Below are 20502 nucleotides of genomic sequence, written 5' to 3'. Positions count from 1 at the left end.
TCTGATGAATCCCGATACCCTTTTCAGGGGTTGGTTAATTGATACCTGTACAGCAGTACTGAGCCAAGCTGGCGGCGGTCCAATTACGCTCTGGAGAAATTTCAAGTGTGAATCTATGGGTTCTGCGAAGCTCGTGCAACGCACCACGACGGCCGAGGCGTACTGGACACGTTGCAGACCAAGTGCATGTTCCCTGGCGGCAGCTGCATTTTTCTACGCGATAATGCGACATGTCAGAAGCCCAGCAGCGTCGTGGAGTGATTCGGGGAAGAAAGTGGCGAGTTCCAATTGATGTGCTGCCCCATCACCCCCCCCCCCCCCCCAACCCCCAATCGCAAGATCTGAATCCAGTAGAACACATTTGCACGTTTGGGAAGTGTGGACATGGCGTCACAGCTCATAGCCCCCTTTCCCAGAATTTACGGGAATTCGGTGACTTGTGTGGGCAGATGTGGTGCCAATTCTCTCCAGGGACCTACGAAGGCCTCTTCGCTTCCAACACACGACGTGTCGCAGCTGTCAGCCGTGCCAAAGGTGGACATACCCGGCTATTAGCTAGGTCGTCATACTGTTCTCGCTGATCAGCGTAGATTGACAGTTTAGTTCAAGAATTCTTTTAAAATAATGAATAAATCCGATCCTTTGACCACGGAAGCCATGTAACCATGTAACGTGTCGAAGCTAGGAGTCGCTTCACATCACTGCATATGGCATAGAGCAAGTGGCTGCTGTTTGGGAAGTATTGTTTACAGAGCCTCCCCCTCAGAGGCTGGATGATTGACTGATCTGGCCTTGTAACATCAACCAAAACGACCTTGCTGTGCTCGTACTGCTAACAGCTGAAAGCAACGGGAGTCTTTCCCGGGGGCATGCGGCTTTACTGTACGGTCAAACATGGATAGCATCCTCTTGGGTAAAGTATTCGGGAGGTAAAATAGTCCACAATTTGGAAATCTGGGCGGGGACTACTCAGGAGGATATCGTTATCAGGAGAAACAAAACTGGTGCTGTTGTGGTTGGCAGGAGAGCCAACCGTATGGTTAAAGAAGGCCGAAATGCACGCGTTTTAGCTCACGCAGGCTGCCGTGAGGTCTGGAACATGACAAGGGAGTTAGAATTGAGAAAAACGGACGTAGCTGGTGGAATACTTAACTTTAATCCATTAATGAAGAACGTCGCTCTTTATGGTACATGATTCACAATATCAACAGTACGGATACTGGCGCCTTGCTAGGTCGCAGCAAATAACGTACCTGAAGGCTATGCTAACTATCGTCTCGGCAAATGAGAGCGTAGAAGTCAGTGAACCATCGCTTGCAAAGTCGGCTGTACAACTGGGCGAGTGTTAGGAAGTCTCTCTAGACCTACCGTGTGGCGGCGCTCGGTCTGCAGTCACTGATAGTGGCGACACGCGCGTCCGACGTATACTACCGGACCGCGGCCGATTTAGAGGCTACCACCTAGCAAGTGTGGTGTCTGGCGGTGACACCACAGGCGCTCTACGGATCGGAACGTATAATTTCAGTTCCCTTAATAGGACAGGAAAATAAGAGAATTTAAAAAGGATAATCGATATTTAAGGTTAGATATAGTGGGAATTAGTGAAGTTCGGTGGCAGGAGGAACAAGACTGCTGGTCGGGTGAATTCAAGGCTAAAAATACAAAATGAAGTAGGGGTAGGCCTAGGATTAATAATGAATAAAAAAACAGGAGCAGGGCTAAGCTACTACGAGCATCTTAATGGAAGCATTATTGTAGCCAAGAGAGACACGAAGCTTACGCCTGCCATAGTAGTACAGGTTTATATGCCAACTAGCTCCGCAAATGACGAAGAGATTGAAGAAATGTAGGATGAGGTAAAAGAAATTATTCATATAGTGAAGGGAGACGAAAATTTAATAGTCATGGGCGACTGGAACTCGATTGTAGGAAAAGAAGGAGAAGGAAACGTAGTAGCTGAATATGGACTGGGGGTAAAGAATGAAAAGAAGAAGCCGCGTGGTAGAATTTTGCACAGAGCATAACATAATGATAGATAACTGTTTAAGAATCAAGAAAGAAGGTTCTATATATGAAAGAGGCCTGGGGACATTGGAAGGTTTCAGATAGAGTGTGTAATGGTAAAACAGAGATATAGGAACCAGGTTTTAAATTGTGAGACATTTCCAGGGGTAGATGTGGATTCTGACCACAATCTATTGGTTATGAACTGTAGATTGAAACTCAAGAAAATGCAGAAAGGTGGGAGTTTAAGGAGATGGGAACTGGATAAACTGAAAGAAGCTGAGGTTGGTTATAGAGAGAGCATTACGGAAATATTGATACGAACAGGGAAAGGAAATACAGCAGAAGGAGAATGGGTAGTTTTGAGAGATTAAATAATGAAGGCAGAAGTGGATCAGGTAGGTATAAAAGCGAGGGTTAGTAGAAATCCTTGGGTAACACAAGAAGTATTGAATTTAACTAACGAAAGGAGAAAATATAAAAATGCAATAATTGAAGCAGGCAAAAACGAATACAAACGTCTCAAAAATGAGATCGGCAGGAAGTGCTAAATGGCTAAGCAGGGATGGCTAGAGGCCATGCATAAGCATGTACAGGCATATGTATGACTAGGGTTTACTTAGCTACTGCCTGCAGGATAATTAAAGAGAACTTTGGAGAAAAGAGAACCACACGTATGAATATGAAGAGTGTAGATCGAAAACCACTCCTAAGCAAAGAAGGGAAAGCAGGAAGTTGGAAGTATACAGAGTGTCATATAAGGGTCACGTACGTGAGGGCAATATTATGGAAATGGAAGATGATGTAGGTGAAGATGAAATGGGAGATACGATACTGCGTGAACAATTTGGCAGAACACTGAAAGACCTAAGTAGAAACAAGGTCCCGGGAGTAGACAACATTCCGCTAGAACCACTGATAGCCTTGGGAGAGTCAGCCCTGACAAAACTCTACCATCTGGTCAGGAAGATGTCTGAGACAGGCTAAATACCCTCAGTCTTCTTGAAGAATGTAATAATTCCAATACCAAAGAAAGCAGGCGCTGACAGGTGTGAAAATTACCCAACTATCAGTATAATAAATCACGGCTGCAAAATACTGACACGAATTCCTTACAGACGAATGGAAAAACTGTAGAAGCCGACCTCGGGATTCCGAGGCAATAATAACTCTACGACTTACCATAGAAGATAGCTAATATTCTACCCCAATTCTATTAGCGTACTTGTGGCATTTCATGCCGTAACATAATTTCATCTTAGGTCATAGCTGAAGCCTGTTAATGCCTGGTATGTTCAATCTAGATGGAATCTCAGCGTTAACAGGGAGATTAAATACTACCCACAGACATACTGAGCATCTGCAAACGTTACATCTATGATCAAGAGCAATGTGTTAGTTTGGTACTGTAGGGAAGATGAACCACTTGCTCTTCCGTTGCAATGTCAAATGACAAAGAAGTGTTGACGTGTTAAAAGTGTGGATGAATTGTAGACATCAAATATGTACAACAATCGAAGTTTCACTTGCTACAAGTCTGTGGATAACTTATAAAACAGTGTGAAATTTAAAAGGAAGGAGTAATGTATATGTATGTTACAATTAATTGTAGTTGTTGTTGTTGTTGTGGTCTTCAGTCCTGAATCTGGTATGATGGAGCTCTCCATGCTACACTATCCTGTGCAAGGTTCTTCATCTCGCAGTACTTATTGCAACCTACATCCTTCTGAATCTGCCTAGTGTATTCATCTCTTGGTCTCGCTCTACAGTTTTTACTCTCCATGCTACCCTCCAACGCTAAATTTGTGATGCATTCATGCCTCAGAACATGTCCTACCAACTGGTCACTTCTTTTTGTCAAGTTGTGATACAAACTCCTCTTCTCCCAAATTCTATTCAATACCTCCCCATTAGTTATGTGATCTACACATCTAATCTTCAGCATTCTTCTGTAGCACCACATTTCGAAAGCTTCTGTTCTCTTCTTGTCCAAACTATTTGTCGTCCATGTTTCACTTCCATACATGGCTACTCTTCATACAAATACGACTTCCTGAAACTTAAATCTATACTCGATGTTAACAAATTTCTCTTCTTCAGAAACGCTTTCCTTGCATTGCCAGTATACATTTTATATCTTCTCTACTTCGACCCATCATCAGTTATTTTGCTCCCCAAATAGCAAAACTTCCTTACTACTTTAAGTGTCTCATTTCCTAATCTAATTCCCTCAGCATCACACGACTTATTCGACTACATTCCATTATCTTCGTTTTGCTTTTGTTCATGTTCACCTTATATCCTGCTTTCAAGACACTATCCATTCCGTTCAGCTGTTCTTCTAGGTCCTTTGCTGTCTCTGACAGAATTACAATGTCATCGACAAACCTCAAAGTTTTTATTTTTTTTCATGGTTTTTAATACCTACTCCGAATTTTTCTTTTGTTTCCTTCACTGCTTGCACAATATACAGATTGAATAACATCGGGAAGAGGCTACAACCCTGTCTCACTCCTTTCCCAACCACTGCTTTCCTTTCGTGTCCCTCGACTCTTACAACTGCCATTTGGTTTCTGTACAAATTGTAAATAACCCTTCGCTCCCTGTATTTTATCCCAGCCACCTTTAGAATTTGAAAGAGAGTATTCCAGTCAACATTGTCAAAAACTTTCTCTAAGTCTACAAATGCTAGAAATGTAGGTTTGGTTTCTCTTAATCTTTGTTTTAAGATACGTCGTCGAGTCAGTATTGTCTCACGTGTTCCAATATTTCTACGGAATCCAAACTGATTTTTCCCGAAGTCGGCTTCTACCAGTTTTCCCATTCGTCTCCAAATAATTCGTGTTAGTATTTTGCTTCTGTGACTTATTAAATTGATAGTTCGGTAATTTTCACATCTGTCAACACCTGCATTCGTTGGGATTGGAATTATTATTAGATACTGGCACGTTGATCATTCAGGATGTTGTTTGTACTGCAACATGCTGCTTCTCGAAAGCATACTGAACTGTAACCTGGGATGAAAAAGAACTCTACCGAAAATTAATGCCACAGTTCATTTGACAATTTAACTAATACGAGGCTCGAGATTACGTTTTTACAAACTCATTGAAAGAAAAAATTCGTTTTGCTGATAGAAGCCGTTTTAGTTTTTCACAAAACGAAATGATCATATGGCATTAGTGTCTGGAAGATAAAATGTGGAGCTCTTCGGCAACGTAGTGGAAGTATTTCTATTGGAGTTCCGCATCTTTGCGACGAAGGTGAGATGAAACGGTTGAGACAATACGAACGCACCAACAAGCAGTCCCAAAACGAAGATAATCTAGCTGGTAATCGAACTTGCGACCCTACGATACAGAGGCAATGACGGTAAACACTAGCCCACGAGCTAGGGAATTTTTTTTCTATAAATATCTGCGTTTAAGATTTGTACACTATTGCACTCATCCTAAATCACTGTGGAGACGTAACTGTGGAACATTTTTGAAACTGTGTAAAAAATACATAACAAATAAAATAGAAGTTCAGGAGCTTTATGGGATGAGGAAAAGCCCCGTGCACTACTTTTCATTTGACGTAAGGGAGCCAAATAGGAGAACAATGAGAAGCCGTTAGGCGACAAATCACTTAAATATATCGAAAACCACTGACGGTCTTACAGAATTCTAGGAGAACAATAAAATGAGGCTGGGAACCCGTACCGGATATCGTCATCCACCCAGCAAACAGAGCGTCGCGTTCACAGGAGAGGACGCCTGCTACGCAGCAACTATCTCCATCTTCTGAACTGGGGATCGTAGCAATCACTCAGATAACAGAATGACATTTAACATTCTTAGATGCCCCTCCATCTGCCCGTCAGCGTACAAAGTCACTTCTGGTGCCGAAGGGGAGGCCTGGTGGAGGTCTGGCGGCGGGTGGCCGCGCCTGTTACTTCCATGATCTGTAGCGTCACCGGGTAACGTTTCTGGGCACGGGTACTATGCTCGATTCCTCAAGAGATCCTCTAAAGCACATAGAAGTTTGTAAAACAATAAACTGGTGGCCAAGATCGCAGGAATTCTTTTTATTCCATGATTACCGGTTTCGGCGAAACTAAAGCCGCCATCATCAGATCTTTGACAACCTATATGTGTCCTAAAATCCGATGATGGTGGCTTTAGTTTCGCCTAAACTGGTTATCATGCAATAAAAAGAATTCCTGCAATCTTGGCTACCAGTTTATTGTTTTACAAGCATCTATATCGCTCCCGGGTGAGCACAATGTGCTCCCTACACAACTTTCGAAGTCGCAAAATTTCTGGGGCCACCCTGTATAAAATCTAGCAATCCTAACTATATTACTGTTCCGCCAAAACAGTTCAACCAGTGAAGAAAAATTGAAACAAATAATTCAAAGAATTTGACTGAACTATGAAATCAACTCCCTTTATACCAAAAACCAAGCTCATAATCGGGAGCTATATGAAGGAAACATTAATCTTACGAAAGTTTTGAGTATAACTAACGTTTTCCCCAAATGGTTAGCAACGTTGACAGAGATACATACGTAATAAGCGAAGAAGTGAAGATTGAAATCCACAGAAGAAACTTTGCATTTTTAAAAACGAATACCTAAAATGCCAGAAATTAGATCCAATTTAACGATACACGCCACTGCTGTCCGTGACTGATAAACATTACTGATGCTGAGTTATTGTTTCGCTTCTGAAATTTAGAAACGTGAGGTGATTCGGGAAAGAGCAATTGAAGCTTCAGAAAAAGCTATTTCAGAATAGACGGAAAGTGAATGAACATTTACGTTCCGAAGGAAGACCATCACCTTGAACGACTGGAATTAGGACCTTGATATTCACAGGAATCTACATCAGTACGTCCTGCAGAAACGATGAGCATCTGAACCATGTCGGCCCACTGGTTCAAGATGAACATCGATGACGCGCCTAGCGGTGAAATGCGTCTGCGACTTTCGTTGTTGCTATAAACAGAAAATATTGGGTCAATGAGATGTGTGCGTAAAACGTAATGTCAAAACAGTGAGTTTTAAAGAGGGCGCATTATTGGTATGAGAGAACGTGGTCCATCTATCGGGGAAGTGCTCGTGAGGGACGTAGTGTTTCGGGAGCCTAATGGGTGTGTGCTCAATGGTTTACGGAAGCGCGTGGAACACGATGATACGGGTCAGGTCGCACCACCGTGACCACCTCCGAGAAGTCCGACACGTTATCCGAATCGCATTTCAGGACATATCTGGGTACTCATCGACTCTGGCGCCACAGTGGAAGAATGTACGATATATTTCACTATCAGGGGAGACAGTCAGTCGCCGTTTATTACGACATGGGTAACGTGCTCGACGCCCACTTCTCCCCCTACCTTTGATGAATGTGCAGAAACGTGCTAGACACCAGTGGTGTGTGGAACTACATCACTGTGAAAGGAATGCTATTAGATAGTGTTTTTAGACGAATACTTGTTCTGTTTGTTTGAAATGGAAAATGACTTCCGTTCGTCCCAAACAGGGGGAGCAGCATCATAATGACTGCATTCGCACATGGCGTACAGCGCGAACTCAAGGTCTTATGACGTGGGACGCTACTGTGTAGAGCCACAAATCACTGTTTCTGCGTGTCCAGAGCACGCTGACCAGTGCGACCTACGTGAATGACATCCTGCGACCCGTAGCCATACCCTCTTTGCACAACAACCCAGAAGCCACTTTTCAGCAATACAATGCATGACCACGTGTTGCTGCAAGGTGTCTTCTCAGTGGCACAGTATGTCGGCCTTTTGCCCTGACCCTTCATATCACGAGACGTGTGGCCAATCAATCTATAGGATATGGTGAAACGACAAGTGGAGCGTTGTGACCCAATCGCAACCACCATAGATGAACTTTGGAACCAGGTGAATGTAGCATTGATGGCTAGGCCACAGGAAGCCATCAGCGATTAGTAAGCGTTGTTGCCATCACTCAGGGAATGAGTTATCAGAGATATCGGCGGGTCCTGTGCTTACTAGGTAACAGGACACATGCTGAACCAAGGTGACTGAAATTCTAATAATTTCTGCCGAACATACTAATGTACATGTTCTGTAAATATAAACATAATGTCTCTAATCGTTCTGAGTGTTCTGGTTTTCTTTGTGATCATAAGTGCACAAGAAGGTATTTTTGATTTCGACCTTCGGTAAGAATAAAGTAACAAGTCCAGCACTTCGGAACATACAACAAGAGGCAAAAATATAGTATATTGTGCTCCAAGTTGATAAAGATATACTGTGATTGATCTATAATTACCAAAACGTAGAGACATACACTACTTACCATTAAAATTGCTACACCAAAAAGAAATGCAGATGATAAAGCGGTGTTATTGGACAAATATATTATACTAGAACCAATATGTGATTATATTTTCACGCAGTTTGGGTGTATGGACCCTGAGAAATCAGTACCCAGAACAAGCACCTCTGGACGTAATAACGGGCTTGATATGCCTGGGCATTGAGTCAAACAGAGCTTAGGTGGAGTGTACAGGTACAGCTGCCCATGCAGCTTCAACACGATACCATCAAGAGTAGTGACTGGCGTATTGTGACGGGCCAGCTGCTCGGCCAACATTGACCAGAGGTTTTCAGTTGGTGAGAGATCTGGAGAATGTGCTGGCCAGGGCAGGACTCGAACATTTTCGGTATCCAGGAAGGCCCGTGCAGGACCTGCAACATGGGGTCGTGCATTATCCTGATGAAATGTAGGGTTTCGCAGAGATCGAATGAAGGTTAGAGCCAGGGGTGGTAACCCATCTGAAATGTATCGTCCACTGTTCAAAGTGCCGACAGTGCGAACAAGAGGTGACCGAGACGTGTAACCAATGGCACCCCATACCATCACGCCGGGTGATACACCAGTATGGCGATAACTAATACACGCTTCCAATGTGCGTTCACCGCGATGTCGCCAAACACGGATGCGCCCATCATGATGCTGTAAACAGAAATGGATTCATCCGAAAAAATGACGTTTTGCCATTCGTGCACCCAGGTTCGTCGTCGAGTACACCATCGCAGGCGCTCCTGTCTGTGATGGTGCGTCAAGGGTAACTGCAGCTATGGTATCCGAGCTGATATTCCGTGCTGCTGCAAACGTCGTCGAACTGTTCGTGCAGATGGTTGTTGTCTTGCAAACGTCCCCATCTGTTGACTCAGGGATAGAGACGTGGCTGCAGGATCCGTTACAGCCATGTGGATAAGATGCCTGTCACCACGACTGCTAGTGATAAGAGGCCGTCGGGATCCAGCACGGCGTTCCGTATTGGCCTCCTGAGCCCAGCGATTCCATATTCCATATTCATTGGATCTCAACTAACGCGAGCAGCAATGTCGCGATACGATAAACCTCAATCGCGATAGGCTACAATCCGACCTTTATGAAAGTCGAAAACTTGATGGTACGCATTTCTGCTCCGTACACGAGGCATCACAACAACGCTTGATCAGGCAACGCAGGTCGACTGCTTTTTGTGTATGAGAAATCGTTTGGAAACTTTCTTCATGTCAGCCAGTTGTAGGTGTCGCCACCGGCGCCAACCTTGTGTGAATGCTCTGAATAGCTAACAATTTACATATTAAAGCATCTTCTTCTTGTTGGTTAAATCTCGCGTCTGTAGCACGTCATCTTCGTGGTATAGCAATTTTAATGTTCAGTGGTGTTGTAACACGACACATGCTGAACCAAGGTGTCTGAAATGCGAATCATTTCTGCAGAACATAGTAATGTACATCTTCCGTAAATATAAACATCCCACCTTTAATCGTTCAAAGTGTTCTGTTTTTTTTTTATTTTTTTTTGTGACCATGAGTGCGCAACAAGGTATTTTCGATTTTGACCTTCGGTAAGAACGGAGTAAGAAGTACAGCGCTTCGGAACACATAACAAGAGGCAAAAATAGATTAAGTATATTGTGCTCCAAATTAATAAACTGTGTTTGATCTATAATTACCATAACGTAGAGACATATTGTGGACATTGTAATATGCAGAGTGCTAAGGGTATATATGCACAAGTTGCAGTCAGTGTTACCTCAACATGTGCCCACTTCATTGTGTTAGTTTCTTTTTTTCTAGCGGCTGGTGCGAGAACTCACTGGCCGCTCTCGGCGGGGTCGGCGTCGGTGGCGCGCAGCACGCTGTAGGCGAGCGCGGGGGCGGCGGGCAGCCCCCAGCCGAGGCCGGCGAGCACGCGCACCAGGCGCGCCTCCGACACGAAGGCGGCGACGAGCAGCGTGTGCAGGTAGAGGCCCTCGCACAGCATCCACGTGTAGCTGGCCAGCAGCCCGTAGCTGAGCGCCGCCGCCAGCAGCCGGCAGCCCGCGCCGTTGGCGAACACGACGGCGGGCCGCGGAACCACGGCGCCGTACCACGACAGCCACAGCGCGTTGTTGGCCGCGAAGCTCGCGAACAGGTGCGTGTGCAGCGTGTTGCGGGCGCACCGCAGCGACCTGCGGCAGCGGGCCGTGCTTAGCCTCCCCACCGTAGGGCGGTGTCCAATGTGGCACGATAATCCTAGAAGCTAAAGAAATTTGTTTAAAATTTATCCCATGGCCGGAACTTGAACTTAGATATGTTTACTACACAGGCACGCTACTCATTTCACCAGCACAGTATTAGAGCTATTGTAGCTGCACGGACTACCCTAGTCCAATGTCCTTGTCAACACAAACTTCAATTCTTCAATATATATACTAAGATGCTATTTGTTCTTATGGACATTTCCGAAAGAAAAGATACAATCATAGTTTAGGCTCACCGGCCGCTTGACCATCTTCTTCTTCTGTGCGAATGCACAAACAGTGCACGAACTCTTACGGGAACCGGCAACGTGCCGCGAGTAGTGAGTGTAATGGGGGCCGGCACGGTAGCTCAGCGTGTTCGGTCGGAGGGCTAGCTGCCCTCTGTAATTAAAAAAACTTACTTAATGGATCAACAGCGAATTGAAACGGGTGTCTTTCGACGTCCGCCAAGAACACAAACAACGAAAGAAAACGAAAAAAATGAAAAAAATAAATGCCGGCACTGTAGCTCGGCGTCCTTGGTCAGAGGATTAGCTCCCCTCTGTAATAAAAAACTGAGTGAACGGATCAACAAAGAACCTCAAATGCCGTCAGCGAACGTCCTCCACGAACAAATTCATCGACCAATAACGAGTGCAATGAGATTTAAGTGCCGGCCGGAGTGGCCGAGCGGTTCTAGCCGCTACAGTCTGGCACCTCGTGACCGCTACAGTTGCAGGTTCGAATCCTACTTCGGACATGGATGTCTTTGATGTCCTTACGTTATTTATGTTTAAGTAGTTCTAAGTTCTAGGGGACTGATGACCTCAGAAATTAAGTCCAATACTGCTCAGAGCCATTTGAACCATTATTGTGAGATTCAAGTCCGACACCGTTAGCTGAGTGGTCAGCGCCACAGAATGTCAATCTTAAGGCCCCGGGTTCGATTCCAGGCTTGTTCGGAGATTTTCTCTGCTCAGGGACTGGGTGTTGTGTTGTCCTAATCATCATCATTTTCAGCCGGCACGGTAGCGCAGTAGCTCAGCGTGTTCGGTCAGTGGGTGCACCTACCCTCTGTAGTAATAATAAAAAAAACTGCGTAAACGAGTCAACGAACAACCTGAACGAGTGTCATCGGACGTCCGCCACGAACAAATTCAACGAACAATACAGTACAAAATTAGATTTAAAAAAAAAGGATGGGTGGAGCGCGTACCATGTAAGCAGGAGATCCCGTGTTCCAGTCCCGGTCGCGGCACACATTTTCATCTGTCCCCTTTTACTTATGTCAACGCCTGTTCATTTCATTGCAATTTCAATTCTTCAAATTATTTTCCCGTTCTTTGACCGTAGGCTATTGCTGAAGCACTCCGTTATTAGAGTAGCACCCTACCACTGTAGCTATCTATTGGAGTAGTACCCTAGCACAGAAGCAGCCTAGCGTAGTAAACAAGGAGACCCAGGTTTGAAGTCGCAGCCATGGCACAAATTTTAATTCATTTCTTTAGCTTCTATCATTATCGTAGATAAAAGTAAGACTCAAAATCTCTCAAGGAAATTCAGTTATATCCTATAGATCACTTACGCCTGAGTTAGACAGGATTTCCTCAGTACGTCCAACACTAGGGTATTTTCATTTTATTTACTTACACGTCACGTTCGGTAGGACAAAATTGAGGAGCAGACCTACAAGGTCATGGAACGTGTCAGTACAGGAAATTACAACATAAATGTAATAACACATAAAAGTAAAATGTTCATGAACCCGAAGAAAGGAAAGCCACAAGTTTAAGTAAATGCAGTCAACAAAACAACAAAAATCAACTTAATTTTTCAAGGAAATTCTCCACAGAAAAGAAGGAGTGACCAATGAGGAAACTCTTCAGTTTAGATTTGAAAGCGCGTGCATTACTGCTAAGATTTTTTAATTCTAGCGGTAGCTTACTCAAAATGCAATGCAGCAGTATACCGCACACTTTTCTGCACAAGAGTTATAGAAGTCCGATCCAAATGCAGCTTTGATTTCTGGCGAGCATTAACTGAGTGAAAGTTGCTTAATCTTGGGAATAGTCTAATATTGTTTACAAGAAACTACAGTAAGGAATATCTCAATGTCAAAATACGCAGACTCGTGAAAAGGGGTCGACAAGAGGTTCGTGGACATACACCACTTATTGCCCGAACCGTCCCTTTCTGAGCCAAAAATATGATTTTAGAATGGGAAGATATACCCCAGAATATAATACCATACGACATAAACGAATGAAAATAGGCAAAGTAGAATAATTTTCATGTCGAACTATCACTCACTTCAGATACCGTTCGAATAGGGAATATGGCAGCATTAAGTCTTTGAACAAGATCGTGCACGTGGGCTTTCCACGGCACATTACTGTCTCTCTTAAAACCTAGAAATGTGAGCTGTTCAGTTTCACTAATCATAGGCCTATTCTGTGAAATGAAAACGTCAGCTTTTGTCGAATTGTGTGTTAGAAACTGTAAGAACTACTGTGATTTAGCGTTAGTTTATTTTCTACATGAAATTAGGACGTGAACTGCACTATTTAAACCCGAGCCAATGTTGCACACCACATCCTCTACTACCATGCTAGTGTCATCAGGAAACAGAAATATTTTAGAGTTATACGTAATACTAGAGGCCATACCATTTATCAAATAATAAAGAAAGTGTGATCCCATCGCCCATCGCTGATCCCTCCACCCCCCCCCCCCCCCCACACACACACACTCTTCAACGTACCCCACTCAGAACCCACATCAAAGCCACTCTCAACATTGTGAATAATGACCTTTTGCTTTTTGTTCTTAAAGTAAGAGGTGGACCAATTTAGAGCTACGCGCTGTATTCTATATTCGTCTAACTTCTGAAGCAATATTTTGCGATCAACACAATCAAACGCCGTAGCTAAATCAAAAACTATGCCTAGCGTTCGAAACCTTTTGTTTAACACATCCAGTATCTTACAAAGAAAAGATAATATAGCATTTTCAGTTGTTAAGCGACTTCTAAAGCCGAACTGTGCATTTGATTTGCAAATCGTATGATATAAAATGATCAATTACCCTTATCGACACAGCCTTTTCAATAACTTAGCAACCACTGATGGCATAAAAATAGTTCTAAAATTGTCTACATTATCCCTGTCTCCCTTTTTGCAAAGCGGCTTTGCTACTGTGTACTTCAATCGTTCAGGAAATTGACCATTACTAAAGGAAAAACTACAAATATGGCTAAATACAGGGCTAACATATGCAGCACAGTACTTTAATATTCTGCTAGCTACTCCATCATAGCCATGAGAGTCGTTAGTCTTCAGTGATTTAATTATTGATTCAGTCTCCCCCTTATTTAATTCACCAGCAATGCTCAGAAAATGATTGTTAAACACTGCGAACTGACTTTATGTCGTCGACCTTGTTCTGCTGACGAGGCACGTCCTTCGCAACTGGCCATTAGTTTTTATCTTATCCTGTTAATTTGCTACTCTCTTTGCATGCCACATACGCTTTGCTTTCCTAATAACATTTTTAAGCATCTTGCAATAATGTTTGTAATGGGATACTGCAGCTTGATTGGGACTACTAACATTTTCATATAATTCAAAAACTTTCTACTGGTGTTAGATGAACTTTCCTACATTGTCTGTAATTGCGTGTGACATTTGTTTGGGTACAAAAGCTTTTAGTGTAAAAATTTGTGCATCACGGTCTCAAAGGCCATTGACGCCTTTACTAACAGAATGCCCATCTAGTAATGAAGAATGAGTAAAAATATTGTCATGGCTGTGATACTGTTCCCCTACAACCTTGTAGGAAAAAAACACAGTATACATCAGACCATATGAATTTAGATCTACCAACATCCTTTTTCTTGCACCATCATACACAAGATTTACATTGGAGTCAGCACATATAACTAATTTCTTGTGCTTCCCACAAAGTGAATCAGGAATCCTCTCTAGCTTGAGCAGAAATGCTCTGAAGTCACAGTTAGGGTACCTATAAACAACAACAATTAGAAGTTTAGTTTCATTAAATTCAATTGCCCCTGTTCCAATACCAGAGACCCTTGGCAATAGTGACGCTCATAAAAGCGGAAAATAAGATGAAGATGTGAACTTTGTGTAAGGGGGGGGGGGGGGGGCAATGGTTAGGGTAGTTTGTGTAGGGGTGTTAGCCCCACTGATCTCTTAAGTAGGGAACCCAAGTACAAGTCCTGGCCATGGAACAAATATTAATCCATTTATTCAGCTTTTATCATTATAACAGATATAGAAGAGATTCTAAACGTCTCAAGGAAAATTCTGTCATATCTGATCCACAGTTTTCGTTTGCACAGAAAACACCGCTGGAGTGCACTAATGCGTGTTTTGTATATGATCCAAATGAAACTAATTTATATAAGCAGAACACCGTTTTAGCCAAGTGTCGTATACGACACGGCCTTGTGATTTCTCCGAACATTCCACCTTGTGACAGGAGTAGGTCTGGGTGGAAGGAAAGTTGCCAGTTTCGGCTGTGATTTGCGGCAGCATCTACTGCGTGTTTTGTATGAATCAGTCAGAAAGGTTTGCATATGTGGTGCCTTCATCTATTACTGGACGATGCAAGTGAGTCACTCTGCTTACTATGCGCCTTTGGTTCATATGGCTCTGAACAGTATGCGACTTAACTTCTGAGGTCATCAGTCGCCTAGAACTTAGAACCAATTGAACCTAACTAACCTAAGGACATCACACACATCCATGCCCGAGGCAGGATTCGAACCTGGGAGCGCAGCGGTCGCTCGGTTCTAGACTGTAGCGCCTAGAACCGCACGGCCACTCCGGCCGGCCTATGCGCCTTTGTTTCGCCGAATGTTGTGATGGACTGATCTTCAACTTAGCCATAGGACAAGGTTATGTTGCAATTTGACAATTTCTTCATTTACTCGCAGCTATACATGTTAGAATTCGTTCCCAGTTCTTTGTGTTTTCAATGGTTGACGTTAGGATGGCATATAAAAGCACAGCTTATATCTATTTCTATATCCATATACATTATAAAAATGGATGAAGGTTTCTGTGTGTGTGTAGATGTGTACACTCCACATCTTCTAAACCACATGAACGATTTCAACTAAACTTGTTACACATATCCCTTAATCTGAGGCAACAGTAGCTACAACCTACCTGTTATACCTCAGGATACATGACCTCATAAACAATGAGATGGGTGAAAAACTGTTTTAATACAGTCATTTTTCACTACTAAGACAGTTCCATAGTCGAGTCAAATTTCGGCAGCGCTTTTGACATCCTTCAAATGGGAAGCGAAAAAGGCTGTGCGTGGAAACCATCGCCATCTATAGAGCTATGAAGAGGTGTTGGCAGAGATACCTTAACAAAATCGCGTTGTGGACAAGCGAAACAAGTTTATTTATACATTTGTACATTATGTATATTTCTATTGCTTTGTTTTCGGTTCTAATAGAAAGCTGGCAAAATGAATATACAGGCAATGCAAATTTTTCCAGCAAGTTGGACCATGTAACACGTCGTTTATATTCCTGTTTTGTTGCACCGCGTTTTCCATCCTGAAAGCTAGGTCACGATAGCGTACATGTGCACAGTTTTGCTAATGTTTAAGCCATCTTGGGCAATCACTCATCATTTGTTGTTGTCAACTGCTATCCAGTATTTCGCCTGTTTTTCTTAAACTTTAATTTTCACTGAATCCCATTTTTTTTTATTTCTCTAAGTACACCAACTTCTTACCTATATTTGCAAACAATACATATGACAGTAACAAAAGGCGTCAGCTATAGTTGCGTTACACAGATTTGTGTTTGCTCTATTTCATAAATTGTGATTAGTTATATAATTGATAGAAACTGGTATTTGTCTACCATGAGGGTTATTAAGAATAATTATAAACTCAAAATGAATGATAATCGTATTTATAACATCTCTTAAATAAAAAAAAACAATATTGTCAAGCTACCCTGTCAAAGAGATAACTTTACACGGACATATACCTTGCAAGATATTCGGCAGTATTGGCTAGTATTTGGTAACTATACGTATCTCTGGAAATTTTAAATACAAATAAAACAGACATCTGAACTGCTTTGTTGGGTTGTTGACTTGTCGGAACACAGTAAAAGAATAAATGGAACACGGTGAGTAATTACAATTTTAAGTTTGTATGAAGTAAACTGAAAACGATATCTCTACTGTGTTCAGAGCAAAAGCTTCTCACTCTCCACTTTTATAGCACTTCCATGAACCCTCATTCCATTTCAGCAAAGATTGACTATTAACGTAAATGATTCTAGATGTTCCTTCAACATCAGGAACCCTCTTCGTAACACCCTAGGTTCATCAAGTAATCCAGAATCTCCTGGTAATTGAGTTCAGACATGTTCTCAGCAACAGTGTGTGTTGAGACATCTGTCATCTCCAGAGACTTAAACTGTCTGTCATAACAAGATATCACTTTTTCTATTGGTTTAATAACGTTCTTAGTATTTTCTTTTCTTTTCTGCTTTTGTCTGCATGCAACAGCCTCTGCAAAGTGACCCCGACCCAAACGTGAGTGTTACACATTCGGTTGCTTTTGGCTTGCTAGTAAGATGCGTTCCAAACAACAAAAAAAGACTTTCGCCTACAGTTACCACTTCTTGATACCTTATAGAAGCATATTTCTCACAAATAATAGCAACTACTAGAGCATAATTAAGACATAGCAATACAAGTTTCTAGGCAATGTAAAATACATAGAGATACTGATGCACAGTCGAATGAAGCATGAACAACACAATCACGACTTTTCAAACAATAAACTTCACTATCACTTATCTAATCGGCCATTTAACTCAGAATCTCCAAAATCAACCACGAGCAGCGCTCTATAGAACATAGTGGGAAGCGTGTAAGGTGACCCAAGCTGTGTAAAGTAACTCCGGTTGATGGTAACGTCTTTTAATAGCCTGTGGGTCTATTATTAAGTCTTGCGGCCGAATTCACCAGTGTTCTGCCGGCAAACTGTTTCTACAATGTGGCAAAAAATAACTGAGACCGATGCCTATAGCCCGTTTTACATGAGCGACATTATGGTCGAAGTCAATTATTCGTTGTCAGTGCGCATCATGAGCTTGGGTGTAAATCAGCCGCCAACCACGTTGCGAATGAGGCAGTGACGTCAGCGATCAACTGATTTTGCCGAATGTTGAAATTTAAGAGCGCAGATACTCTGCATAGTGTGCATGCGCAGACACAGGGGACTGTTTACTTCGAAAGTAAACATATTCTCACTTAACTCTCTCGTATTGTAGAAATGGATTTGGTGTTTTTGTGTGTTCTCAATCTCTATTCTTTTGTATACTTTGGTTTCATGATTCATTGCGCAGGTTGAAAGAGAACATGCCATTTTTTCCTACAACTCTTCTCCCGTAAGAGAGAGAAGATATCTGAAAACAAAAAGGTATTTACGTTTTACAATACCTGGACAATAGAAAAGACTGTAATATGCAGTAATAAGAATTTAATCGTATCAACAGTTTGTTCCCACAGTGAAAAATATAAACCTGTTTTGGCAGTGTTTCGCAGACACGCTTCCTGCTACATTAGTCCCCACAACTGTGTAAAATTTACAGTCCGACCTTGGACGAGAACGTCTGCTATGTAGTTTGCATTGGTCGTTAAGAAATTCTGCAAATGTTCCTTGTTCCTCCATTTAGTTGCTATATGAAGATTATTTCACAAATTCGGTGGTCCATCATAATCTCATTTTCAGCGATCAGGTACAAAAATGCCACTTACTTGGCATCCGTCCATGCTCGAAGGATGATCGTGTGAGGTACTTGGTTCAGAGTCTGCAACTTCTACTGAGGCTGAAGAGTGGCACTCGAGAGTGCCAGTCCCTTTTGCAGTCAGGGGAAGTGAAAATTTAGGGACTCGAACAGAAACTGCCCTCCCTTTTCGTGTTGTCCTCTTCCTGTTTTGTCTTTATGTGCATTCGTCCTCTGCAAGGGCGACCACATTTCGCGGTCATCAGCAGTACTTTCTGTTGGCTTGGATTAATACTGGCCTTAGTTACGTCTCTCTTAAGACATCCCCGAAGTGAAGGTGCGGTCTTCCCACCCTCTTGAAGTTCTCCTCTTACGCCAGTTTTGCGGAATTCACTCAGGTCCATGCACCTGACTTGTTCCAGCAATCTTGGACGCCGGTGGCTCTGTTGTACATGAATGCTGGTTGGGTGTGAGAGCTGTAAGCCTTCGGTGTTGGGTACTATATCTCTCCAAGAGATCTGAATGATCCTCGGAAGACAGTGGGAATGATAGCTGTTCGTGTTCAGGAATAGTTTTCCACGTCTCACAGCGACAGAGAAGGGTGCTGATTACACAAGGGTTCTGTATTTGTAAATTACCTTTTATTGTGAATCAATCATTGTTTCATACTGTGTTTTTAAATCTAGTCATGGTAGATGACGCTTTTGTAAGTCTATTAGTAATCTCAGTGTCCACAGGCAAGTTGCTTCCTATCGTAGATCCAACATAGATAAAGTCTTTAGCTACTTGGAGAGAATTACTCTAAATTTTGAAGGATGGAAGGTTTGTGGTGCCCTGCGCCGTGATCTTAGTCTTTTGGAGGGTGATGGTATGACTAAATTTGTCACATGAATGTCACAATTTCTTAATTGAATTCTTTAGTTCATCTTCTGTGTTTGTTGCTAGAGCTGCATCGTGTGAGTATAACAACTGACGAATAACAACTGTATTTACTTTGGTCTTGACCTTGAGGGGGGCAATGTTGAAAAGATTTCCATCAGCCCTAGTATGTAAACAGCTTCTGATGTTTCCCATTGAAGCAGATTGTCGCTTGTATTTTCTCATGGAACGAGAAGCTTAGGTAGGCATCCAGTCTTCTGAAAAAGCCTGAAGAGTCCACTTATGCTTACTAAATCAAACGCCTTAACAATCTCAATAAAATCTCACGACACTCCTCCTGCAGCTGTCATAACCATGGTTGATTTGCTATGTCTGAAGCTACACTGAGATTCTGGGTTGATTCTGGAAGCTAGGATTTCTACTCGCATTGAGATGAGTTATACATATACCATCCGGCTGCTCTTAGCAGTAAAATGCCTCGTTAACTGTTGCAGTCACTCTGTCCCCTTTCTGCTCATATGAGTAACGATCTTCGAATTCCGCATGCTGAGGGGGACGTAACATTCTTCCCAGCTGGTTGCAGTAAGTGAGTATAAGTGATTAATAAGGAAAGACTGACACTCAATAGCCTCTGTAGGGATCTCATATCCACCTGGAGCCTTTGAAATAGCAAGAGAAACTACTGCTCTGCTGACTTATTCTACAGTAGGCAATTCTTCTAGTTCTTCCATAACTGACATTTGTTTGAGGACGCCAAGTGCATCCCCACTAACTTTATTCTCAGCTGCATACAATTCGAGGTAGTGTTCTACCAAGCGATTCACTTGCTTGCCTTCGTCAATTACGACTTCACCTGTCTTGAACTTCAGATGAACTGTTTTTCTAACAGCTGGACTAATTGCTTTCTTAATACCACGATCCATTGCCTTTGTGTTCGAGGAGTCGGCCGCTTTCTGTATACTTGCGGATAAATTCAGCTAGTAGTTATTTCACATCTCCTAGCTGTTTGCTGTGCCCTGTTCTCTGCAGCTCGTAATTTATCCCGATGTAATGTTACTTATAATCCGTCTTGAGTGCAAAAATGTTTATTCACGTGAGCAGTTTCGGTTCATCTGGAACCATCTTCAGATCTACCATTCCGGTTACAGGAGTAACCCGTCCACACACAGCAACCTTCACATGTTGTCTTATATATGGGTTTCTTTTGCATGCAAGCAAGGCTTTCCGTTTAACCTCAATCACTGGCTCCATCTATTCAATGGTTTCCTCGTA

The 20502-nt window shown here is 42.7% G+C and overlaps 1 protein-coding gene across 3 annotated transcripts in view; it reads right to left on the bottom strand.

Moving 5' to 3' along the window:
• LOC126355690 (calcitonin gene-related peptide type 1 receptor-like) overlaps positions 1-20502 on the bottom strand; it is a 1110235-nt gene that overhangs the window by 78930 nt on the left and 1010803 nt on the right. For all 3 annotated transcript variants that reach the window (XM_050006057.1, XM_050006058.1, XM_050006056.1), the window contains exon 7: positions 10155-10508. In XM_050006057.1, coding sequence (XP_049862014.1) covers positions 10155-10508 — 354 coding nt within the window. The remainder of the gene's footprint in view (positions 1-10154; positions 10509-20502) is intronic.

The sequence above is a fragment of the Schistocerca gregaria genome, chromosome 3 (genome assembly GCF_023897955.1).
Source record: "Schistocerca gregaria isolate iqSchGreg1 chromosome 3, iqSchGreg1.2, whole genome shotgun sequence".
Classification (NCBI taxonomy): domain Eukaryota; kingdom Metazoa; phylum Arthropoda; class Insecta; order Orthoptera; family Acrididae; genus Schistocerca; species Schistocerca gregaria.
Note: the sequence above shows the minus strand (reverse complement) of the source record. Positions and strands in the feature narration are given on the sequence as shown.